The sequence below is a fragment of the Myotis brandtii genome, unplaced genomic scaffold (assembly GCF_000412655.1).
Source record: "Myotis brandtii unplaced genomic scaffold, ASM41265v1 scaffold1270, whole genome shotgun sequence".
Taxonomy (NCBI): Eukaryota; Metazoa; Chordata; class Mammalia; order Chiroptera; family Vespertilionidae; genus Myotis; species Myotis brandtii.
This window is the reverse complement of record NW_005354465.1, coordinates 578,059-605,540: the sequence shown is the minus strand read 5'-3', so window position 1 is coordinate 605,540 and position 27,482 is coordinate 578,059. Positions and strand designations below refer to the sequence as shown.

Here is a 27,482-nt window from a genome sequence, read left to right as displayed (position 1 = left end):
GTAAGAAAAAGATCTGTTTAACTCTAGATCAAACCATGAATATCTGAAATATGCTCAATATCTTGTGACATGTCAGGAGCAGTTGAGACATACATAAAGTTACATTTCCCATGGAAAATGCCCCAGCATGTCTCCAAATGGTCTCTTTTCTGTCAGATACGATTATTAAAAGGACACACAATGGTCAGACGCACGGGACCCAGACAGAGTAGGAAATGACATAATCACAGCAATTTATAATCATAAACTGTCCTATGATGTGGACATACTTCTCCCAACTAAAGGAAGGTCAACCCTAAGCCACACCCAGAAAGAGGCTCTGAGCTTGATATAATTATAAAATAAGGCAAAATTTCCTTAAAAAGCACAACATGGGGACAGTGAAAATCTGGTGGGCGAGACCACCCAAGGGGTAAGTCTTTGGTTCTATCAAATCAGTACCAAATCAGGCTGACCTTGTGAAAGTTCATAGCCAATTTAGGGTTGGTGGGGGTTGGAGAGCCCAAGGTACATATACTGTGAAGTTACATATGCCTCAAATCTACAGGAAGAGCACACAGCTGCTGTTGAACTCTTACTTTGGCACAGGGAGCATAGCATTTCCTTCACATGTGCTTGAGGAGAGTGACCTCAGAGCACATTAGGCTTTCAGGAGACCATGAGTGCTATCAATCCTCACTGCAGAAAAGACTCAGTTTTAGTGGCATCCACACATATGACTCAGATATGTGCTTGGAAATAAAGCATCATTGTCTTTTCCAGTTAGGAAGGAGAAGCCAGTACCCTCCTGCAGCGTTCCCTGGGAGCCAGTAGAAAACAGATTAGTCTCTAAAAGGAAGGATGATCAGAAAACAAGCACAGGCAGCAACAGGCTCAAAACACAATGTAAATCAATACAATACTGTCCTGCCTTAGTGCAGTCCGACCAAGACAGAGCAATATGAGGCTATTACCTCATTTGTAATAATACCACCAGCTACAACCTGGTCACATGGGAATCTCTAGCTGAACTTCTAACCCTACCAAAGAAAGGGTGCCAACAATGGATCAGAAGTAGCTATCAGCAAAAATTTAAAAGGACTATTTTTGCAGAATTAGCCATTAACCTATTGCATTCCCTATCAAGTTAGTGATGCGCTTATTTTGTTTGGTTTCCACCAGCCATGACAAAAAAGTTAGTTTGTACACTTACTGTCTACTGTCTGCTGACTTCGACCACCACCATGTCCATTCTATAAGGAAGAGAAAAATAAGTAAACCCACAAAAATAAAAAAACTTAGATGATTTTCTATTGGGATTTAGCCACAAACACATGAAACATAATCAAGGAACAGTGGCCTGTTTTGTTTTGTTTGTTTTCTTTTCATAACATTGAGGGGCAATATGACAGATTCTTTTTTTTTTTTTTAATGTTCTTGATTTTTAGAGAGAGGGGATGAGAGAGAGAAATATCAATGTGAGAAACATCGATTGGTTGCCCCCCGTATGCACCATGACTGGGGTGCAGCCTTCTCTTCCCACTAGGCTTTTATGACAATGACAGAAAGGCATAGGCCCTATAGGGAAGAGACTAGAACAGTCCCTTGTGAATCTAAACAAGCTCAACAGAAAAGGTTCAAAGGGGCTGAGGAAGGGTAAAAAAAAAAGAAAAAGAAAAAGAAATAGCCCACCTATGCTGTCCTGCATCAAAGCCCAAACTCAGCAACCTATACCCCCCACCCCAAGTCAGAGCCCTTAGTTAACCTTTTAGTGTGAAGTAGGCAGCCTGGAGTCACCAGACATTTGAGGAAAACATCTAATATAAAATATGTAAAACAAAAGAAGGGAAGTAAAAACAACAACAAAAAATTTTAAGTAGAGATGTACAAATAGCTCCTGCTTAGAAGGAGACTTAATTTTGCTAGACGAATTCAACTATATTTTAATATTTTTATTTTGTCATCCACCTTTTAAAAATATTTTTATTGATTTCAGAGAGGAAGGGAGAGGAAGAGAGATAGAAACATCAATGATGAGAGAGAATCATTGATTGGCTGCCTCCTACAAACCAGGAATATGCCCTGACCAGGAATCGAATGGTGAATTCCTGGTTCATAGGCCTGCGCTCAAGCACTGAGCCACACCAGCCAGGCTATCATCCAGGTTTTAAAGTAGTTCTCATCAATAATGCGTGAATATCTTTGCCTTATAGGAAACTAAAATATTACAGATAAGATTATAGTTCCCCTCTTACCCCATCCAAACCACTAAGAGTAATTTGGGGTGTGTCCCTATATTATCCTTATACTAAGCTTCTGGGTCCATTTACACACATTCCTGTTTTTATGGTGCTTGAAATGCAGGTTTTAAATTAGATGCCTACTGTTAGCAAATTCAACAAACTACAAGGATTCTACTCAAAAGGTTAGTAAATTGTAAAAGAAAGTCTCAATCAAAAAGCTTAATTTCCCACCCTGTCCAGGTGGCTCAGTTAGTGTCATCCCACATACCAAAAGACTATGGGTTCAATTCCAAGTCAGGGCACATACCTAGGTTTGGGATTCAATCCCCAGTTGGGGCACATATGGTCAGGGAGTATACGAGAGGCAACCGATTGAAATTTATTTTTCTCTCTCTCTACCCCCACTCCCTCCCTCTCCATCTTTTAAAAAAAATCAATAAACATATCCTCAGCCCTAGCTGGTTTGGCTCAGTGGACAGAGCATCGGCCTGCAGACTAAAGGATCTTGAGTTCAATTCCGGTCAAGGGCCCGTACCTCGGTTGCAGGCTCAGGCCTGGTCAGAGCTCATACAGGAGGCAACCAATCAATGTATTTCTCTCACACTGATATTTCTCTGTCTTTCCCTCTCTCTTTCACTCTCTCTAAAAGTCTATGGAAAAATATCCTCAGGTGAGGATTACAAAAAATTAAAAAAATAAAATAAAATCAACATATCCTCATGTGAGGGCAAAAAGAAAAAAAAAGGCTCAAACTACACACTGAGCTCCAAAAGAGGACAGGAAGGAACCCGAAAGACCACTTACCGTGACAGTTCCTGGAACTGACTCCGACGGACTCACAGAGCTTTGGTATGCAACCCTGTTATGCACAGAACTCTGGTCATAGGAGGAAGACGTTGTTGCTGGACTAGTGGAGCTCAGGGATGAGCTGGTCAGACTGGAGGAGGTAATGACTGAAGTTGTATAGGTGGAGTTCTGTACTGCACTGGTCATTGGTAGAGAGGTATTCAAAGAATCACTACAAATGGTATTAGACATATATTTGTGTCAATTTACATAGCTTCATGAAGGAGAACTATTTTATCATACTCTAAATTAAATAAACATGTCTGCAACCACAAGTTTATACTACTGCATTCTTCAATTTGTTAACAATGCAATGATGATTCAAAACAATCCCCCAAGTCTAGCACCATCCCCATAAAAAGCTAGACCCACCTAACTTAATTGACAGGCAAAAGGACAGCTTTAAGAATCTTTAAGGAATCTAGATGTCTGAGACCATCTTTAGAAAAGGAACCCATGCAAATATCAGGTTTGGGCTCTGGAAAGTGGAAAAATTAACTAATAAAATGTAAAATCTGGCCTTCTTCTATTTATAAGATATCCCACTGAATGAACGTGTTAGCAAGATGTGAAAAAACTGAATCTCTCAGAGATTACTCATAGAAAGGTAAAATGCTGCAGCCATTGTGGAAAATGTGATGCTTCCTCAAATGGTTAAATAGTTACCATATGACCCAGCAATTCCTAGGTGTACATCCACAGAATCAAAAGCACACAAAATATGTAACTAAATGTTCACAGCAGCATGATTCATAATAGCCAAAAAGTGGGAACAATCCACACGTCCATCAACTCATAATGGATAAACAAATGTGGTATATTGGCACAATAAAATATTATTTGGAAACAAAATGCATTCATGCTTCAGCAAAGATGAACCTTGACAACACTATGCTAAGTGAAAGAAGTCAGTCACAAGCGGCGATAAATTGCATGATTCTAGTTATATGAAATGTCCAGAATAGGCAAATCCAGAGACAGATTATTGGTTGCCAGAATATGAGGGGAAGGGGAAATTGGAAGTGACTGCTACTAGGCACAGGGTTTCTTTTCAGGGTGATGGAAGAAAAGTTCTGGATTAGATACTAGTGAGGGCTGCACAAATCCGCTACCACAGGGTGTATTGTCTGCCTCCACCAGGTGATTTCTTAGGCTCTATTCTGTTTTACCTTGCAAACTAAAGACTTACTCTAGTCAAAACCAGAGAAGTGGGATTATATACCTTAAAGACTTTGAATACAAGCTGATGGGAATATGATTACTATTTTCACTGCTTGCAGCTGATCCGAATTCAGAGAGAGAAGATTCTGATCCAAATTCCAAGGCGCCAAACTGAACATTTAATCCTGTGACATCTGCTGAACCAGGCATTTCTACTGCAGAAGCTGGGATCTGAAAAGGCAAAGCTGCCATGTCAGGAATAGAGGTCATGGATTCTAAGTCTTAAGGGTCTATAGCAGAGCCAAATGGATACTGGGTTCCCAGGGCATAGCTGGCAGGCCTGAGGAACAAGGCACGAAAGGCCAAAAGAAAGGAAAAAGGAACAGGATTTTTAAAAAAGAGACAGAAGGGACAAGAGCAAAGAAAAATTAAAAGTTAACAGGACAATGATCATTGCTACCAACTGCTTCCTTAGAGCAGTAAGGGGCCGGGATTGTGGTTGAGTAAAAGAGGAGAATGCCTTAAAGCATTATCTGGTAAAAGACCCACTCATCCTCCACTATGGGGCAGCACAACTAAGCACACAAGACCATCAGATTCTTTGAGCCAGATCTAGTAATTTGAATTAATAATCTCTGTCTCTCAGCACAAACTCATTCCTTCTAATATTAGCTCACTCAGAAACTGCCATTTCCTCATAAAGCAGTAAACTATGTGCTTGAAAAACACTACACTCAGTTTCTGAGACTTGCTAATCCAACACTTAAGCTAAATGTTAAAATACATCCACCCTGGGTCTGCAGCTTCACATGCAATACCCACCTTAGAAGCTGGAGGTATCCGCCGCTTCGGGAGTTTGATGTGTTTAGGCTGTGGTTGGTGGGCAGACACAGAGATATTTTCGACAGTCAGGCTGGGAAGCTGCAAGAGTTTGTTCACAGTGGAGGTGCTGTCTCTGGGTGCTGACTCTCGGAGTTTTACCTGGGAAGGAAAGGACTCCAACCCAGGAGGAGGAACAGTGACTGCCTGAGTTTGGTGCTGCTGTCGCTGGGTCAACTGGCTGAGAACTGGGGATGGTTCAGGCTGAGATTTAAAGTCTAGAAAATAGGTAAAGAAGGGGTAAAAACAAAACAGTAACAATCAATTATTTTGGCACATGGGATTAGAGTTCCCTCTTCTACCATCACTGACTTGCAAGATTGGCTCTTGGCTAGTGTCTGAGGAACACAGAATTTTTGTATGTTCTAGGGAAAGAATGCCAACACTCTAACCAACAAAGGTGACTCTGTGCTTTGAATATTTGTACAATGTAGTTTACACTGAACACTTGCTTTCCTTCTAGAAATCTGGAAGTCTGGTGTATACTAGGCAGAGGGTGCCTACATAACCAGCCCCCATTCCTCGATAAAAACCCTGGGCATTGAATCTCTAATGATTTTCTTTCATAGGTATCACTTCAAACCTGGGAATAGTCTCAGGTACTCAGGAAGTACCTGAGACTATTTAACAGAGAAATGTGCTTCCATGTCTCTCAATATGCCTTAAACATAAAGGAATCCACACAACCAACCCTATGTTTAAAGTAACTCCCTGCTGTTCCTTAATAAAGTATGGTGTGTGTTGGTGGGAAATGGTAGCTTAAGGTCACAAAACTATGGGAGTAGAATTTAGAAAACCTCCAACTTACATGTGATGCCTTTAAATAAACCACAGATGGTAAGGCTGAACCAAATCATGATGGATACATGCAAATGTTAGAATGAGAAAGCAATCCAGAGGGTTTGATAAGTTGTTTCCTTATATTTGCATGCCTTTACCATGCTTTTGTACATCTCTTCAAGGTGTGTAGTACTAATAATAATAACAAATAAATGCAGGTATTCATTTATACAATACAAAGCTAACTGATTTAATTCAGAAACTTTGCAAAGTTCTACTAAAAAAAAGATCTCTGGGCCCTAGCTGGGTAGCTCAATTGGATAGAGCGTCGACCCCATATGCCAAGGTTGAGGGCTTGATCTCTGGTCAGGGCACATACAGGAATCAACCAGTGAATGCATAAATAAGTGGAACAACAAACTGATGTCTCTCTTTCTCAAATAAATCAATTTAAAAACATTTTTTTAAAGAAATTAACATCTCTGGACAAAATCCACAGTAGTGTTCACAAATCAACAGCCTCCGCTAGTGTTCAGGGGTGAAGCAACCACAGAAAATGTATACTTACCAAAATGGCTACGGACTGAGGACTGGGTAGCTGAGGGCTTGAGGTCCCAAGAAGAAGTGGTTGTGGGGGCACTTGTACTATTCTGCTGCGAACTTGGTGTGGTAGTAAACTGGCCCAAACTTGAAGGTTTCAACTGATCCAAAATCTGGGAGCTGGTGGTGTTTGCCATTTTTGAAGGTGCAAGCTCTCCAAATCCTGAACCAAGGACGGATGACTTTAAAGAGAAAAAAAGCAGAAATCCTAAACAATACAGAATATCTACCCCAGGCTTTAAAACATGCCAAATATTTTCACAAGGATTTTAAAAACTATAATCCAGAACACCTGAATTAGCAAGACTCATACGATTACACTACATGAAAATATTATTATGCAACAAGATCTAACGAAATAAATCCAGCAATCCTTCCTGATTCTGATATAAGAGGTTAAAGGAAAAGGAAACATAGTCTCTGGATTTTAAGAAAATTATTTTAAAAAGTGATGTCACAAATTCACAAACAGAATACCATTTTGTTTTAAACTAAGGAGGAATGCCAGGAATTAAATGACAAGCACAAGCTTAAACAAAAACAGTGTTTTCTTAATGTGTGGAACACTAATTATCTTTAATGATTAGAATAGGTCTGGTCAAAAAAAGATCAGCCATGAGGTCTACCAAGATTAAATGCAGATCAGAGCACTTACCTAATCAAAATGTTAGTATTCCAAAATAAGACACAGGAGGTATTGAGTAATACACTGGACACCGATGAGCTTATTTCAAGTTGTTTAGATGACTAGGAACACCAAATATGTCCCACAAGCAAGCATACAAAAGACAATGTACTTCTCTCCTATCTATCCTGTCAGGCCAGGTATCAAGATCTTAGGGAAATAAAAACCTAATGACTAGAGAACATAATGACAGATCAACTGCATTTTTACATTATAGAAATCATTCAGTTTCTGAAAAGACGAGTTCTTTGTCAAAAATAACTTTCAAAAACCACCTAAAAGGTCAAAAACAGAAGTGATTTGCATTCCCTCAAGAGGCCAGATCTAGAAAGTTGAAATAAAATTATTTCTGTTACCAAATATCCAAAGGCCCAGAGTATCCTAGTTGTTCTAAGGATACCATTACTTATTACTACTCCAGATTCTTAGCTTATGCTGCCCATTACATATCTCTTTCAGCTACAAATCTGCCAAAACCCAGCTCAAGCCCACTTGTTCAATGAAGGCTTCTTCAGATGATGCTTCTACTCTTCATCTTTTCCCTACCTAATCTCTATTCTACATCAGCTAATTTTTATCAAATGCACTTTCTGTGTGCTTTACCACACAAAGAACTCACTGCATCAATTCCTAGTGCCACCAAAGGATTTCTCAATTCCACTTACACATTTCAATCAACTTTAAAACTCTGTTAGTCTTGTGTAGACTTTGGCATTATTTTATTATGCTCACTATTACTGTCGTTATTTATTGAAGTTCCTTGTTGATTATAAAAATACAGTAGGGTTGAGAACAACTGCTCTAATACATTACAAAAACAATTCTTACCAGTTTCTCAAGGTGTTTTTCATGACAAAAAGCCATAGGTCACTAAAAAAAAAATTCATGTCCTACCTATGCTCTCTCAGTGGCCTAAGATTCCAGCAAGTCAGCAAGGGCATGATATCAATATGCCAGTAGCAGATGGAAAGGCAGAGGAGGAAAGGGCATGATGGTTTAATAAAAAATGAGTGGTAGGTACTATCAGGCCTTCTCAAAACAAAGAGAGCACTATGGCTCAGGCTCTCCCACGTCAAGCACTGATGCCCTTTCATGCACAATCATCTATGACAGTAAAAATATAAAGTGTGCCCCAAGCCAGATGTACTTGACATAAGATGACTATGCAGAGTAGAAGATAGCAATAAAAAGTTTGCATACTCACATCTACATTTTATTAGGGTATAGCAAATGACTTTGAGTCAAGTAAGAGGAAAAGATTATATCATATTCATAAGAAATTCTGTTTCTCAACTGTAAATTTCAGGTGAAATACAGTAAAAGTGAACCAAAATAATTACTGGTGAAAGCTGAGGATCTATGTTTATGGTCCTTCAACCTCCCCTCTGCCAACTCACAACTACATATGGTTAGACAGAGACTTCACTCCCGCAGGCTGCAGCTACATTCTTTTACATCCTATGCTCTAAGCCAGCGGTTGCCAATGTGGTCGGTGGACTACTGGTGGTCCATGAGGTCCGAAAGGTTGGAGGCCGCTGCTCTAAGCTTCTCTACTTCCATCAGCCTATCTCCACATCCTTCACTAACAATTCCTTGAGTTCTTTCTGACGGGAGCTTAATTCTCATGAGAGGTCAGAATCATATATGCAGCAGAAGATGACACTGTTTCAATGAAAGCACACTCAAATTATAAGGGTCTCTACTACATAGTGCAGCCTTTTAAGAAAAAGTACACCAAGTTTATGGAATAACAAAACAAAAATAAAAAAATATATAAGCACCTAGGCAGACTTGGACAAAACTGTGTTTACATAATTTCAGTAAGCATATACTGGCAAACATTTGCATTTAAGAAAATTGGAAAACGACAATTTTAACAGCTTAAGTCTAGAGACGGATTTTGAAACAAAATCCAAGAAAAATCGTTAATAAGGATGCCTGAGTGATTATGACAGAAAAGATTTCAACTTCAAAAAAAAAAAAAATTTTTTTTTATCTTTGCCCAGAAAACTCAGAGTAGTTGAATTCCACATGGAAGCATCAGATATGTGCTTGGAAATAAACACATCATTGTTTTCTGGACGGAAATGTACTGTATAACTTTTTATATTTAGAAAATAGTTATAAGGCATGTGTCATCCTAGCATAAGCATTCCTTAAAATCCCATATTGAAATAAAAATGAGTTACCAGACTCTGAGGAGAATAGGAGTTCACAGCAGTGGAGCTGCCAGTCCCTGGTGCCATCTGATTGCTGTGCTGAGAATTTGTGAAGACAAGGGCTTGGCCAAAGCCCTGCTGTTGGGAAGTTTCAAAGGAGCTGACTTCTGAGGCTTGGTTGGGAGGAACAGGCTTCTGGAGCAAGGCTACCAGATCAACACTAAGCAGACAAAAAGCAAATGAGGAACAAGTCATAAGCAAATCTTACCAGCAAATGAATTTGAGAAGTGAATCAATATATAAAGTAAATTCATGCCAAAATCACTCAAGTAAGAAAAACCCAAAGCCACAGAGACTGAAGCAGGGCTTTGCAGAGAAGAAAAACGAAAAGGAGCTTTGAGATTATTTCCACAGAAATGTAACGGTGTCAACTTATTTGAAAATCTAGAGAAATTGAGCAAACCGAAAGAATTTTCTGAAGTTTTGCTCCTTTTATTACTTGGAACCAGTGTCTCAAACTTTCCTAAAGGAAAGTGAGTTCTTATTTTGGGGGAATGAGGAACACAGCTATAGCAGCCTAGACAAGCAGTTTCACATTTATCATAAATGTTCCTGTAAGTTCTGCATTCTTTCCAATAATATATTTAGGTTTGTATAAATCTCATATAATTTTCTCTCTTAAATATTCAAGGAAGAATGCACAATATATTCACAAATACCCTGTTAACTACAACTCTTGTGATGCCCCCACAATGACAGATATCCAATTTGAAAACTATGGCCTAAAAACCTGAAAGCATGAGGAAGAAATTATCTTCCAGATACATACACTACCTTACATGTGAGTGAGCTACTAACTCTCCTCTGCAGGACCTGCAAGGTACACAGAATTACCTAATATAATTTGCTCCATTAAACCCTTTCCAAGGCCAGCTGCCAGTCAGTTCTTCTAACTGAAACTTTCACCATGCCAGTGAAACAGATTCTGAGAGGTGAAATAATTCAAGACTCAGTGCTGATACAAAACAAAGTTCTTGGGCCAGAGTTCCTCCACCCATGCACTACCACGCAGACTTTCCCATAACCAGGTTGAAGTCCCAGACTAGTATTTTAGATTCCAAGGTAATGTTCTGGCTTATGGGATACTTCAAGGATAGAAACCCAGGGTAATTATATTACATATGACCCATCCACCAAAAAAAAGTTGTATTACTATAAAAAAGAGAGCAAGCTCTATTCCAAAAGACTGATGAGATATATGCGTGAAAAATACAGCACTGTTCTGACTGGTGTGCTCAATGGTTAGAGTGTCATCCACCTGACCCCCATCCCCGCACCAAAGGGTCAAGGGGTCAATTCCTGGTCAAGGGCACACATCTGGGTTGCAGGTTTACTTCCCACCCCCCGTTGGAACAATCAATGTGTCTCTCCCACATCCGTGTTTCTTTCTCTCTCTCTCTCCCTTCCACTCTCTCTGAAAAGCAATGGAAAAAATATCCTTGCCCTAGCAGGTTTGGCTCAGTGGTGCATATGGGAGGCAACCAATTGATGTCTCTCTCTCAAATGGATGATTTTTCTCTCAGTCTCTCCCCTTCCTGTTCACTCTCTCTAAAAATCAATGGAAAAAATATCAGGTGAAGATTAACAAAACAAAACAAACTACAACACTGTCTTCTGAAAAATAAGCATGAAAGAGTCCACTTCATATTTTTTAAAAGATGAAAATGATCCTATAAAATTCATTGAGCAATAAATACAATAAAAAAGTTATGTACACTTAACAAGAAATTCTGAGCAATTCACAAAACATTATATTGCTAGACGTAAAACTTTAATCGTTTTTATTTCCCTGCAACATTCTTATAACCATCTCATTTAGCACGAGACTGAGCATGTAAGATTCAAAATTGCCTTCAATTCTCAGGTGTCATATATATCAAGGCTTTCATTCTTCTAGATTACTGCATTTTAAAACTATAATAAAAAATTTTTAGAGCTATTGTGAAAACTAGGATGTAAATAAATGTTTTTCAATGATTCAATTCTGTACACACACTAACAACATTTCTATTACCCCAAAGCTCCTTCCTTTTCTGTAATCTCTAGACTACTGGATTAATACTAGTAGAGCCCTCCTTAGTCGGTTTCTCAGTGGTTAGAGCTAGGCCAGGGACTGAAGGGTGGCAGGTTCAATTCTAGTCAAGGGCACATACCACGGTTGTAGGCTCAATCCCCGCCCCGAGTTGGGGCATGTGTGGGAGGCAACCAATCAATATGCCTCTCTCACATTGATATTTCTCTCTCTCTGTCTCTCCCCCTCCTTCCACTCTCTCTGAAAAAAATCAATGGAAAAAATATCCTCGAGTGAGGATTAACAAAAAAATAAATAAAAACTAGTAGAACTCGCCCTAGCCGCTTGGCTCAGTGGATAGAGCGTCAGCCTGGGGACTGAGGGGTCCCAGGTTTGATTCCGGCCAAGGGCACATACCTGGGTTGCGGGCTCGATCCCCAGTGGGGGGGGTGTAGGAGGCAGCCGATCAATGATTCTCTCTCATCATTGATGTTTCTATCTCTCTCTCCTCTCTTCCTCTCTGAAATCAATAAAGAAATATATATTTTTTTAAAAAACAAACAAAAAAAAAACTAGTAGAACTCATAAAAAATGAGCTTGAGATCTAAATAAATGATATTATATGAAGAAACCAAAGGATATTTTGTATTAAGTTCATCTGTCAAAAAACATGTTTACAAAAGTAAAAAAGAACCATTACATAGGTTTAACATAATCTGTCACAAATGATAACAAATCACAAACATAACTGCTATTTTAATTCATCAGTGGATACAACAATTAGGAAATGATGGAGGCTGTGTCAGGTCACCAGGTAGGTTTGGGGTCAAAGAAAATCTTAGATGGAAAAGGAAAAAAAAAGAGATTCAAGAAAAGGTAAAAATAATCAAAACAGATCCAAGAATCAAAATTATTTTCCTGAGACAAGAAATTTCAATTACAACAAACAAAAGATAGCAAAAAGTATTTACCTTTTCCCAGGTGTGACATGATTCTCTTGTGGAACAGATGAGGCAGTGAAGACCTTTGTTTCAGAAAGCTGTATGAAAGGGATTAAAAAATCTCTTAATCTTATTTTATATAACATAAAACAACAAATGTATCAAGTTCCTGACAATTTTTAGTTGCCGGTACTCACACTATAATTCACCCAAAAGGCAGTCTGAAGGAAAGGAAATACATAGGTGATCATGACAAGTAATTTCCTTAAAGTGAAGGTAATTTTAGATTGATAAGCTCACAAAAGGGTTGCACATCAAGGAAACAACACAGTGAAGTAAACTCAGGCCAGGGTTCAAGTCCCAGTCTCACTATTTGACATTATACAAAATGAGATACCAATAAAACCACCACCAATGTCACCATAAATGTCAAAAAGGAGTGGGAAAATGTGAAAAGGCAAAAATAACGTCTTCTTTCCCCAAAGACAGATAGCTTTAGTATTTCATTTATTAACAATATCTATTTATTTTTATTAAGCCATAGGTTTCCTTGCTGTTTTTATAAAAATATGTAATTTTATAAAGGTATGACATACAATAAACTGCAAGTATTCAATCTGAAATATTAGTTTTGCCATATGTGTACTCCCGTGAACCCATCACCAAATCAAGACAGTGAACATATCTAAGGGGCAAAAGTTTGCTCCTCTCTCTGCATAATCAATTCCTCCCACCATTCACCTTCAGTCCCAGGCAACAACCAATGTGTTTTCTATAGACCAGGTTGTGTTTTCTGGAATTTTAAAACATGTAATTTTTTTTGGCTTCTTTCACTCAATATATTTATTCTGAGGTTCATGCATACTGTTTTAATGCACTTTTAAGGCATAAAGAATAAAGTGGGGGTTTTCTTGTTTTGAAATATTTTTTTATTGATTTGAGAGAGAGAGAGAGAGAGAACATCAATGACAGTCCCAGGCAACAACCAATGTGTTTTCTATAGACCAGGTTGTGTTTTCTGGAATTTTAAAACATGTAATTTTTTTTGGCTTCTTTCACTCAATATATTTATTCTGAGGTTCATGCATACTGTTTTAATGCACTTTTAAGGCATAAAGAATAAAGTGGGGGTTTTCTTGTTTTGAAATATTTTTTTATTGATTTGAGAGAGAGAGAGAGAGAGAAACATCAATGATGAGAGAGAATCATCGATCAGCTGCCTCCTGCATGCCTCCTACTGGGAATGGAGCCTGCAACCAGGGCATGTGCCCTGACCTCGACCTCCTGGTTCATGGGTCATCACTCAATCACTGAACTATACTAGCTGGGCAGAATCAAGTTTTTTTGAAACCTCAATTGACACTGTTGAAAGGTAGGCTTTTTTAATATTTTCAAAGTGGGGCATTTTAACTGCCATGATATTTTGAATTTAATTAGAAAAGGTCTGCTGCTTGCGTCTATAGACGCTTATAGCGTACAAATGGTTAAAGGCTGAAAATGTTTATCTAATAAGATCATATAAGAAACTGATGATAATGCTATTCAAAGACTGCTATAATTCTTATCAATTCTAAATGTCTCAGGACTCTAACACACTGTATAAAATCAAACTTCCTCAGACATTAATATTCAAGCAGAGGCAGAGCAGGCAGTAGGTGTTCATTTTCTGTAAAAACAAAAAGTGCTGAATTGATTACTGTTTCAATAAGAAGGGCTTAATGCTGAACCCTGTTCCAAGGTAGTATCTTAAGAGTCCCAAGTAATCCATTTTTGCTTTGAATCTTACAAATTAAACAGAGTTAAGATAAAGAGAAGCAATAAAGGAGTAATTTTTTTATTCAATAAAAAAGCAATGGTAGGAGAGATCTAAAGCCTTCAAAGTATTAATAAGTTCAAGAAAAATAAGAGCCACAGAAATCGCTGACATACTATCTAACCCTAGTACAATACAGAACATTGAATTGTTTCCTTCTATCTTTTTTTAAAGAAAAGGGAGGGGAAGGGAAAGGTGAATCGTTATCCTTCTAAGCTCTAGAGGAATTTAGAATTTGCATTTTAGATCACTCACCTTTCAATCCCCATTACTTTGTATCATCTTAGAAAACTTTCAGGGTTTTTTTTATAACTCCTGAGGGAAAGAAGACGGCCAAATTCTCTATGCTAATTCTTTTCACTAATTATAAATTACACTGTGATACAATATGGTCCATATAGCAAAATATTAATATCTTTGTATGTGTGAAAATTAGAACTGCTTGCTACCTGACTTTCATCATAAAACATCATCCAGCCGAAACCGGTTTGGCTCAGTGGATAGAGCGTCGGCTTGCGGACTGAAGGGTCCCAGGTTCGATTCCGGTCAAGGGCATGTACCTGGGTTGCGGGCACATCCCCAGTAGGAGATGTGCAGGAGGCAGCTGATGGATGTTTCTCTCTCATCGATGTTTCTAACTCTCTATCCATCTCCCTTCCTCTCTGTAAAAAATCAATAAAATATATTTAAAAAAAAAACAAACATCATCTGACTCAGAAAAACCCTGTAAGTTAGGCAGGACAATTATTATGATACTCATTATAGTGATGAAAACTGGAGGCTTGAAAAAAAGAAAGAAAACAGGAGGCTCAGGAAGGAAAGTTGCCTCATTCAATGTCAACAGGCCAACCCAGCTAGGTGTGAATTACACTCCTTTTGCCTTCTAACCCCCTGATGATTTTTAAACTTGCCTATAACGCAGACAACAGACAAAGGGATATAAAGCTTACAGGCCAAGGAACGTTTTTTTTCCTCCCAAAAAATTCTAGTAACACAAAACATTTAAAAGGAGGATGGCTTTGTTTGAAATAAGCCGACTTTCTCTTATCGCTGGTATCCATCCCTCCACTGATTCAAATAACCACCCATCTAGTTCCTACCTCAAGGACTTATGGTTAACAGGTAGCAGAAATGAAACTATATCCTAGCCCAGCCAGCATGGCTCAGTGGTTGAGCGTCGACCTATGAACCAGGTCATGGTTTGATTCCTGATTCTCTCATCATTGATGTTTCTCTCTCCCTCCCTCTCTGAAATCAATAAATATATACTTTAAAAAAAAAAGAAAGACAATTTATCCTAAATCTCCTAAATTCCAATCAAATGAGCATATCTACTCTCCTCCTTCCTCATGCCTAACTAGCTCACTCCCTAACAATCCAGATATAATACTGCTTAAAAAAAGAAAGAAAGGGTAAGTGGTTTGATATTAAATGAAAACATCATTTAAACAGTTGTGAATACAAACTGGAACAGAGGGGAAAAATATAATCGTAAAAAACAAACAAACAAACAAAAAAAAAAACACCTCAAAATCTGGATCAATTTATGTGATATTAAAGGTCAATATTCACGACCCCTTTATTCTCTCCCTTCCAATGTCTGCTGTAACTATCATGTACATACATCTGTTCTGGACCTTGAGAGTTGAACAGAAAAATGGTATAAAATATGGTACAGGGCTAGTTCAGTTACTTTTTCTTTTTCGAGTTAAATATTTTTTTTTTTATCAAAGAATATCTTATGCTGAACCTAGAAACTTAGAGATCAACACTACCCTGAAGCTAGTATAGTGTACTAAAAAATGTCTGGAATAAATGAATACCCAAAACAGAGCCAGTCTAGTTGAAAGGGGAAGAAGTTAGGCCTGGAACCAGAATGACTTATTCAGATTAATTTCAACTGTGATCCAAACATAGACTCTCTCCCTTTAATAAAAGCAGTATAAAGAGTAATTAATAGCCCTAACCGGCTTGGCTCAGTGGACAGAGCGTCAGCCTGCGGACTCAAGGGTCCCAGGTTCGATTCCGGTCAAGGGCATGTACCTTGGTTGCGGGCACATCCCCAGTAGGGAGTGTGCAGGAGGCAGCTGATGGATGTTTCTCTCTCATCGATGTTTCTAACTCTCTATCCCTCTTCCTTCCTCTCTGTAAAAAAATCAATATATTTTTTTAAAAAAAGAGTAATAGTTCACAGGCGAGGGCAATAGTATCAATTGATTATCAGGTCAGACAGAACAAAGATAAGCTAAAAAATGACTTCAGTCATACTTAACACCTGGGAATTTTTTAAGTGAACAATTTAAACCAAGTTTCTTAAAAATCTCAAAACACCAAACTCCTTCCATCTGCTAAAAATACAACAATGACAACAAAAACATGGTAATCACAGACATCTGAACAAGAGCCATGAACAGCCAGCCATAATAAGATAGCTGAAGCTTTCCTCGAATATGCATGCCCCTACCAGAAACCAGAAGAAAGATGGGTCTGATCTGGTACTAAACACTTACATCTTCAGTCCAGTCTTCTGTTGTCCACTCTTCCACAGAATTCTTCCAGGCCCCTGTTGACAACAATCACAGTTTATACCACAAAGTCAAACATTGTCTTATTCCAAATGATTATCTATCGTATACTACACAAGATACATTATATATCTCATTAGCAATTTAGTCTACAATCCAAGTACTATGAGGCTCTTAATCTACTCTCCATAAAATTTATCATGTTTTCCAATGCAATTTAGCTAGGTACTATCCACATAAACTCAAAGCAATGTCTAAAATTGATTCTGCTTTAGTATAGATGATATCCAGGCAATTCTGCATTAGTAAGAAAGTATGGGCACAACACAAATATACACATTAAACAATGAGACCATCCCTTATAAATAAAATTAAACACAGAACAAAATTCAGTAAAGGCAGGTCTGCCTTGGACCCTTTCAGGTGGACTACTGAATTATTATATTTACAGAAGCATCCTTTTCATAACGTATTAGCTCCGCTGTATGGCTTCCTAAGTGGTCTTCAGCAAAGCTGAACATTAGTCCTGCTCATATAAAGTCTGATGCTATAACTCCTGAAGAGCAGATACAGAGGATATGCTCAAACAGTTCTTAAAGAACAATCATCTATACCAGTGGTCAGCAAACTCATTAGTCAACAGAGCCAAATATCAACAGTACAACGATTGAAATTCCTTTTGAGAGCCAAATTTTTTAAACTTAAACTATATAGGTAGGTACATTGTTATTAACTTAATTAGGGTACTCCTAAGCTGGCCTTTGCTAAAAACGTCTTCAATCTGATTGAGGTACATTCGCTGAGGTCGACCGCTTCCAACTCTCCCATCCACACTCGTCTCTGCATGAATCTCGCGCGCCTCTCCTGCACTGCGTATCCCGTGTCCCGCCTGCGCCGCATCCCCACTTCTTCTAACGCCACTTCTTCAAAATAGACTCGCCCAGGCCAAAAACTGACTTCTGCGCATGGGCCACGAAGTTTCAATTGCACTGTACGTGCGCGCCCACACGTGATATTTTGTGGAAGAGCCACACTCAAGGGGCCAAAGAGCCGCATGTGGCTTGCGAGCTGTGGTTTGCCGACCACTGATCTATACAATAACTAAGTGATTTAGAGAAAAGTATTGATATTCAAATATAGAGATCCTGTGTAAATAAGTATAGGCCCACTATTTTAAAGCACACATGCAAACACACCAGAGAAAATGGTTTTAAAAGAAAATATAGCAAAATATTTACTATAACCACTCTCAAGAAGTGGGACTGTGAATGTTTTCAGTCCCTTCAATGGAAAGAAATGAGTATTCGACCTTCCATCAGGTTTGTTTGTGCAAAAGAAAAAAGAAGAGAAGTAGGAGCACATTCTTGAGAAAAGGGGCAGGTTATTAGATCTAATTCCCTGGGAATCATGTCAGTAACCTAATAATCAACCACCTCATTAAGTAAACTGATGGTGTTACCTAGGAAGAGTCCTTTTTAGAATGCTTTCCACATGATGTCCCTAATCTAAAACAGGTTATAGGGCCTGGCCAGTGTGCTCAGCGGTTGAGTGTCGACCCAGGAAGGGGCGTGCAGGAGGCAGCCGATTGATGATGTTTCTCTCTCATCGATGTTTCTCTCTATCCCTGTCCCTTCCTCCCCCTCTCTAAACATCAATAAAAAGCATATTTAAAAAAATAAATAAAACACAAAACTGGTTATGGCAAACAAATGTAGAATCTATGGATTTATGGAGCATGGCTCCTGGTACAGTACCACCTAAGATATACTACTATGTGGGTATAAAAGATATGTTTCAAACTTGCACAGGTGGAGGGTGGTTGGCACCCCTAATCCTTGTGTTGTTCAAGGGTAATAGTAAGGCTAGATATCTGATCCTTTGTATTGGTTCATTTGTCATATCTTTAAATGGTTTCCATAATTTCTCCAGAAATGCCGTAAGTATTTATAACATTTCTTTGAATTAAAATATTTTCTTAAACAAAGGTAGAAAGAATAGTGAAAAAAAAACACAAAATGAAATTTTAGTCCCTGTTGGAAATGAGTACTGGAATCTTGTCTCTAGGCCCCTGCACAGGCCCCCTTAGCACACTGTACACAAAGCTAAATGAATCTAAGGTTAGCCATTCACCTACCCTTCACTCTTGTCTTCCTTCTACACTGTGACTTTCTTCCAAGTACTACTACATAATCTCCAGTCTTTTAATGTATTTCCTTCCAGACTTTTCATCAAGTATATGTATAGTTTTAAAAGCTCACAACTGGACTAATTTCAAAGATGGCCAGTACACAGTCTTCTTAGTGCCACCTCCATCCAATCTACCCTATGGTCATATTGTCAAATTCATCACAGAAGATAGTACTTTAATTTAAAAACTGAGAAATTCTACAAAAAGCTGAAGTTTGATCTAAGGAGTTTTAGAAACACTCTAAGCAAGAAATGGAAAACAATTTCAAAGCCTAAAACTTTCGAGCAATCTAAAATTATAATAGGAAACCATTTATGGTGGAATTTTTCTTAGGACCCCTTCATCATCAATCACCAACAAAACAATACTGGGTTAAAAGCTTACAGATTAAGCATTATTCTAGGTCAGCGGTCGCTAACCGGTGGTCTGCGGACCACTGGTGGTCCGTGAGGTCCTAAAGGTTGGCGACCGTTGTTCCAAGTACCAAAATCATATCTCATAGGAAAGATAATTAAAAGTTTTATGAGTGATAAAGGTAGCATATTACTGAATAATGATAAATTACATGAATCTGATTAATACACTGAAAATATGTAGTACAAAGATGTTAATGAAAGCTAGACTGGTAAGAGAAAGCTTATGGGGTTAGATGAAGCACAGCAAAAAACCTGAAGGCTAGAAAATATATGAACAGACAGATATATAAAGAAGGGACATTCCAGAGGAGAGAAACAATGAGGCATTACAAAAACCTATACATAAAATGTTAACAAACATCCTAAAGTTTAAAACATACTTGCTTTATTAAAAAAGTTCAGTTGTGGTAAAATATTCGTAACATAAAACTTACTATCTTAGTAATTTTTTAAGTGTCTGAAAACTAAAATACAAATTTAGACATGCAGAATAGGGTGAGAACTGAGTATATTTAAAAGGAAGCAGAAGACAACATATGTACATAGTTGTAAGCAGCAGAGCCACATGGTAAAGTGATATGGCAGATAAGAGGAGAAAGCCACATCAGAAGCCAAGAACAAATTGTTGCAGTAACCCACCCTACATACATAAACTATAAAAAATACCAGACCGCAGAAGAATACAGTCAGGTCCCAACCTTATTTTGGAATATTAAAATCTTACAGTAAGAGCTTGGTTCCCATTACAGGCTTATAGACCTATACATCAAACATAACTGAAAATGTGAATGACGCTAATTTATTTTCAGTTTAAGACAATAAATTTGACATGTATGTTTTATGTTCGCTTTAACTTTGATGTTGGTCCTTTGTTAAAAGCACAGATAAGGCAGCCATGTAGGAGAAAGGAAAACAATGATGCAAAAACCTGTGGTGCCTTGAAGGCCAATCTGAAAAACACTTCCATAATCAAAAGCTGATAATTATTTTATCAAGTAGTTGTAAAAATATAGATTATAAGTACTTATCTGATAAATTCTATTAGTTAATCTTGATAAAAATGGAAGATACTATAAGCATTTTGTAAAATTCTTAACTAAGAGAAATTTTTAAATAAAATATTCATACCTTTGTGTCCGTAAGAATTTTTGTTTGGCAGATCTTGAGCTACATTTTGAGCATCTGATGCCAGTTCTGCAGACCAATGTAAAATGGAAGGTTTTAACAGATCAAAACAATTAAGGGTCAGCAAATTAAACAGAGAAAAGAAAGCATCAGAGCTCGGTATACTGTATAACGTACTCCAAGGAGAGGGAAATTTACTGTAATCCATACTGTGACAGGCAACTGTGACTCAAGTATGCATCTTATTAGCCAGATGGCCCTTGAACATTCACTACCCTTTTCTTACTCCTAGGTTCAGCAGGCTCCCTTCCCACTCATCAAAAAAAGCATTCCACACTATGTAAAAGGTACACCGATTTTAGTAAATTTATAAGTAAACATTTTAACTATCCTTCAGACTTTCTATTTTGGTTATGTGTTAATGTGACTCTAAGGAATGGATTTGATTTTTACACTGTCAAGAGTCATGTTTCACCCTAGCCCATTTTGGCTCAGTGGATAGAGCATCGAACTGAGAACTGAAGGGTCTCGGGTTCAATTCCAGTCAAGGGCATGTACGTCGGTTGCAGGCTCCATCTCTGGCCTTGGTCGGGGCTTGTGCTGGAGGCAACCAATCCAGGTGTTCTCTCTCACATCGATGTTTCGCTTTGTCTCTCGCCCTACCTTCTACGCTCTCTAAACAAGAATCACGTTTCTGGGCCCTGGCCAGGTAGCTCAGTTGGTTAGAGCATCGTCCCAACATGCCAAGGTTGTGGGTTCAAGCCCCAGTCAGGGGAATACAAGAATCAATCAATGAATGCATAAATAAGTGGAGAAACAAATTGATGTTTCTCTCTCTCCCCTCTACTTCCTCTCTCTAAATTTTTTAAAGGAGTTGTTTTTGAACCTATAAGACTGAGGGCTAGACTCTACTGTCTACTCTGTGTTATCAACAAGACAATACCATTCTGTGAGGCCTCTAGAAAAATAGCCAGCACTCCATTGTATTCTGCATCAAACACAATTTGCTTATCCAAATGTTTTTCAGTAAGGAATCTGCTACTCTAAATGAAAATGAAGAGAATGAGCATGAAGAGAGAGAGAAGAAACAAAACAGTAAAAGGAAGAAGGGAGGAATAAGAAAAATAGCAGTTAATCACCTAATTCAACATTATTTAAATACCTGATTTAAAAAGTAGTGACTATGAATAAAAACTCTATAAAATATCAAGTGCAAGTGCATGTTTTTATTCCTCTTCAATAAAAACCTAGGGTGTGGATTGTCAGATTGCATGTTAAATGTAAGCTTTCACACCAGGAATTTATAAGTTCAAGTTTTTCTGCCCTCTTCACTAATACTTGGTACTGTAAGTTTCCTTTTAAAGCTCCTTTAATGGATGAATGGTGGTAACCTATTATGGGTTTAATTTGTATTTCCCCAATGACCAATGAAGACGAACGTTTTTGTGTGCTTATTTGCCATTAAGATATTTTCTTTGGGAAACATCTGTTCAAATCTTTCATTCCTTTTTTTTTTTTCTAAAATACAGATTTACAAGAAGTTACCTTTCACCCAGCATTCCCAGATATTTACGTCTCACATAATTATAGTACAATAGCCAAAAATTTGGCATAGATACAATGTGTGTATAGTTGTCATTTTTTGTGACAAGGTACGTGCCCCTGACAAGAATCCAGCCCAGGACCCTTCAGTCAGTGGACGACACTCTATCCACTGAGCCAAACCGGCTAGGATCAGAATAAGTTCTTAAAAATCAAGGAAAGTTGAACTTTGCTGTTCTTTTCCAAAATTATTTGGACTATACTCGTTACTATTCTTTTCTGTAAATATTTTAGACTAAAGTTGTCAATTTAATCCAAATATATCTTCTGGGATTTCGATGCAATTTGTATTGAACCCATGCATCTATTTGGAGAGAAATGGCATTTTAATAATACTGAGTCTTCCAATTCATAAACAATGAATATCTCCTTCTTTTTGGGGGGTCTGCTTTGATTTTTCTCAACATGTTTCATAATTTCCAACATACAAACCCTACACATACATACTTCATCATACTTACACCTAAATATTTCATGTTTCTGTACTACTATAAATGGTACTAGGCTTCCCCCCGCCCCTTTTATTCCAATTTGCAATTGTTCATTACTAGCACAGAAAAACAGTGTCTTTATTTTAGTGGTGTTTATACAACTACATGTATTTCCTGGAATTCACTTATTCCTCTTTAAAAGGGTAAATATTGCCCTAGCTGGTTTGGCACGGTGGATAGAGCATCGGCCTGAGGGCTGAAAGGTCCCAGGTTCGATTCCAGGCAAGGGGACATGCCAGGGTTGCAGGCTTGGTCCCCAGTAGGGGGCGTGCAGGAGGCAGCCAATCAATGATTCTCTCTCATCACTGATGTTTCTCTCTCTCTCCCTCTCCCTTCCTCTCTGAAATCAATAAAGATATATTAAAAATAATAATAAATAAAAGGGTAAATATATAAAGAATACATCTCCATAAACCTCACTTTTTAAAATAGTGAGGTCAATTTTCTTCTTTCTTTTTTTAAAATTGATTTTAGAGAAAGAGAGAGAAAGAGGGGAGAAAAGAGAGAGAAAGAGGAAGAGAAACATTGATGTAAGAAACATTGATCAGTTGCCTCTCATACATGCCCTGACCAGGGATGGAACCTGCAACTTCTTATGTGCCCTGAACGGGAATCGAACCTATCACCTTTTGGTATATGCAACAATGTTCCAACCAAGTAAGCTACACCAGTCAGGGCTGCTGGTTTTGTTTTGTTTTTTAATCCTTACCCGAGACTATGTTTTTATTGATTTAAAGAGAGGGGACGGAAAAGATAGAAACATTGATGTGAGAGAGAAACATCAATCAGTTGCCTCTCCTACCGGCCCTGAATTGGGGATAAAACCCACAACCTAGGGTATGTGCCCTAATCGGTAATCGAACCCAAAACTTTTTGGTGAATGGGAGGATGTTTCAACCAGCTGAGCCACATAGACCATGGGCAGTGGGGACAATTCTCATGTGGTGGACTTCCATGGATCAGTAAGTCCATAGAGTGAGTCAATAAAAACTAAGCTTCACAGTCGTGAGACTTGAAATATCTAAAAATGATAAATCCTTCTATTTAATTTTTCTTGAATCTCTCAATTTTATATTTTTAGTATGAGTTTATGTATTTTTTTAAATATATTTTATTGATTTTTTACAGAGAGGAAGGGAGAGGGATAGAGAGTTAGAAACATCGATCAGCTGCCTCCTGCGCATTCCCTGCTAGGGATGTGCCCGCAACCCAGGTACATGCCTTTGACCGGAATCGAACCTGGGACCCTTCAGTCGCAGGCCAACGCTCTATCCACTGAGCCAAACCGGTTAGGGCGAGTTTATGTATTTTATGTTTGCATAGGTAGAAGACTTACCATCTTGCATATCATTAGACTGCTTCATAGTCATTTGTTGTTTTTTGAGGCTATCAATTTTTTTCCATTTTCTCTTTGTTAATGGTTTAAAGAAATAGAAAGTACCATATGATTTCACTCATATGTGGAATCTAATGACCAAAATGAACTATCAAGCAAAATAGAGACCTATAGACAGAGCAGGCTGACAGCTGTGGGGATAGGGGCAGTTAGAGGACTGGAGGTAGGTGGGTAGAGGGATTGCGAAAAAAATAAAAAAGAGACAGAGAAATAAATTCATGGGTACAGACAACAGTGTGGGGATTACAGAGAGGGGGAAAGAGTTGTAGAAGGGTATAAGGGGGATAAATGGTGATGGAAGGAGACCTGACTCAGGGTGATGATGTGTACAGATGATGTGTTGTGGAATTGTGCATCTGAAACCTGTATAATTTTAACTAATGTCATCCCAATAAATTCAGTAAAAAAGAAAAAGATATGTTTATTGAACTTCTATCCAACACCTTTTAAAACCCCCTTACTAATTTCAATCATTTCTCTGTAGATTCTTTTATAACATCATCAGAAATGACACATTTTTTCCTCCCTTTCTACCCCTCTGACTTTGCTTCTTTATTCCTTACTGCAATGGTTAAAACCTCTGGTACACTAGTGAATAGAAATAGTGAGAGTAATAAGCTTCTTTATCTTGTTCCAGAGGAAAAACATTCAACACATCACCATTAACTGCAATGTTTACAGTAAGTGTTGTAGATGTCCTTTATTAAGAAACTATCCTTGTATTCCAGATTTGCCTGGCTTTTAAAAAAACCAGAACAGTATGGATGTTAGATTTTGTCAAATGCTTTCCTTATTGAAAGTATGTGAATTTTCTCCTTTATTCTATACAGGAATTCACAGAACTCATTTTTGTTATTGAGATTTAACTTACACAGCATAAAATCCTCCCTTTTAAAGTACACAACTGAATAGTTTTATTATATTCAGAAGTTGTGCAACCATCACTACGATCTATTTCAGAATATTTTCATCACTCCAAAAAATAATCTTTAATTCATTAGTAGTTAGTACCTATCTTCCCCCAAGGTTCCCAATCTACTTTTTGTCGCTATGTATTTGTCTAATCTGGGCACTTCTCATAAATGAAATCATACAATATAAAATATATGGTCCTTTACAACTGGCTTCTTTCATTCAGCATGATGTTTCAAGGTTCATCCATGCTGCAGCACGTATCAGTACTTCATTCTTTTTTGAAAAAACTATATTTTTATTGATTTCAGAGTAAAAGAGAGAGAAAGAAACATCAATGATGATAGAGAATCACTGATTGGCTGCCTCCTGCATGCCCCCTACTGGGGATTGAGCCTGCAACCCGGGCATGTGCCCTTGACCGGAATTGAACCCGGGACCCTTCAGTCCGCAGGCCGGTGCTCTATCCACTGAGCCAAACTGGCTAGGGCAGCCCTTCATTTTATTTATTTATTTATTTATTTATTTATATTTTTATTGATTTCAGAGAGGAAGGGGGGGGGGAGACAGAAACATCAATGGTGAGAGAAAATCGATTGGCTGCCTCCTACATGCCCCACACTAGGAATGGAGCCTATAACCCAGGCATGTGCCCTGCCAGGGAATTAAACCCTAATCTCCTGGTACATAGGTTGGCACTCAACCACTGGACCACACCAGCCAGGCAGTAATTCATTCTTTTTTTTTTTTTTAAGGGAAAATGAATATTCCATTGTAGAGATGACAGACATTATTCTTATCTATTCATCAACTGAAAGACATTTGGTTTCCACTTTTTAGCTATTATGAGTTATGCTTCTAAGAACATTTGTATGAACCTAAGTCTCCTATTATCTTGAATATATATCTAAGAGTTTATTGGTATTTAAATGTTAAATATGAATACCAGGTATAAATTTAACATGGCTGTGATGTGTACTATCTTTTTTCTATTACTGCATTCTGTTCTCCAGTATTTTGGCTTAAGACTTTATAACTAGGGGAGAGAAGATGGTGGCCAAAATGGCACAGCTTTTTTGCACCTCCTCCCAGGGCCAGACTGGAAATTAAACTAAATTAGGGAACATTCACCTGGAATTACCAACTGAGGTCCAGCGGAGGAGAAGATTTATATTAAGCAAGGACAGAAAACCCTGGACACTGGTAGAAAGGGCAAGGCCGAGAGAGGGGCTGACCCAGCCTCCATGGGTGGCAGGCCGAAAGTGAGGAGGCATCTCCTGGCCTCAGCAGGGTTATTTCCCTGTGAAGGTGGAGTCCTGGAACCCAGCCTGGGCTCCACAGTCTGGAACACCAGAGGTAAGACCAGTGGCATTTTTATACACCAATAATGAACTCTCAGAAAGAGAAACTAAAAAAAAAGTCCCATTTACCATTGTAACAAAAAAATTAACATACGTAGGAATAAACTTAACCAAGGAGGTAAAAGACTTATACTCAGAAAATTACAGAACATTGAAAAAAAAAAAGAGATAGAGGAAGGTATAAACAAGTGGAAGAATATATTGGGTTCATTGATTGGAAGAATTAATATCATTAAAATGCCCATACTACCCAAAGCAATCTATAGACTCAATGCAATCCCTATCAAAATACCACTGGCATATTCCACAAATCTAGAACAAATACTCCAAAAAAATTATATGGAACCAAAAAAGACCCCAAATAACTGCAGTAATCCTGATAAAGAAAAACAAAGTTGGGAGAATCACAATACCAGATTTCAAGTTATACTACAAAGCCAGCATAATCAAAACAGCCTGGTATGGCACAAGAACAGGCATATAGATCAATGTAACAGAACAGAGAACCCAGAAATTGACCTAAACTATTATGCTCCATTAGTATTTGACAAAGGAGGCTTGAGCATACAATGGAGTCAAGACACTCTCTTCAATAAATGGTGTTGGGGAAATTTGACAGATACATGCAAAAAAATGAAACTAGACCACCAACTTACACCATACATAAGAATAAACTCAAAATATAAAAAGACTTAAATGTTAAGTTGTAAATCCATAAAAATCCTAGAAGAACACATAAGCAGCAAAATATCAGACATCCCACAGAGCAGAATTTTCACCAATACATTGCCTAGGAAAGAGAAACAAAGGAGAAAATAAACAAATGGGGCTACATCACAATAAAAAGCTTTGAGGATATGGAGAAAAGAACCCTAGTACACTGCTGGTGGGAATGCAGACTGGTACAGCCATTATGAAAAACAGTATGGAATTTCCTCAAAAAATTAAATATGGAACTGCTATTTGACCCAGTAATCCCACTTCTAGAAATATATCCTAAGACAATAGTCACCAAACAGTGGTCCATGGACCACTGGTGGTCCATGAGGCCTGAAAGGTTGGCAACTGCTGTCCTAAGAAACCCAAGACACCAATCAGAAAGAAAGTATGCACCCTTATGTTCATAGCAGAATGATTTATAATAGCTAAGATCTGTAAACAGCCCTAGTGCCCATCAGTAAACAAGTGGATTAAAAAGCTGTGGCACACGAAAAACCAAGATGGTGGCATAGGTAAACACTGGAAATTGCTGCCTCCCACAACAACTTCAAAAATACAACTAAAAGACAAAACGGACATCATCCAGAAC

General features: G+C 38.1%; 1 protein-coding gene across 9 annotated transcripts in view; it reads right to left on the bottom strand.

The window, feature by feature from the left end:
• UBAP2 (ubiquitin associated protein 2) overlaps positions 1-27,482 on the bottom strand; it is a 117,279-nt gene that overhangs the window by 15,878 nt on the left and 73,919 nt on the right. For 5 of the 9 annotated variants that reach the window (XM_014534238.1, XM_014534235.1, XM_014534239.1 and 2 more), the window contains 9 exons: positions 20,415-20,480; positions 16,668-16,720; positions 12,375-12,442; positions 9,363-9,552; positions 6,457-6,670; positions 5,052-5,326; positions 4,291-4,460; positions 3,027-3,240; positions 1,193-1,232 (listed from right to left, as the gene is read on the bottom strand). In XM_014534238.1, the coding sequence (XP_014389724.1) occupies positions 1,193-1,232; positions 3,027-3,240; positions 4,291-4,460; positions 5,052-5,326; positions 6,457-6,670; positions 9,363-9,552; positions 12,375-12,442; positions 16,668-16,720; positions 20,415-20,480 (1,290 nt within the window). Of the gene's footprint in view, positions 1-578; positions 759-1,192; positions 1,233-3,026; positions 3,241-4,290; positions 4,461-5,051; positions 5,327-6,456; positions 6,671-9,362; positions 9,553-12,374; positions 12,443-16,667; positions 16,721-20,414; positions 20,481-27,482 lie in introns of those variants that run through there. The other 4 variants (XM_014534237.1, XM_014534240.1, XM_014534236.1 and 1 more) reach the window with 3 other exon arrangements.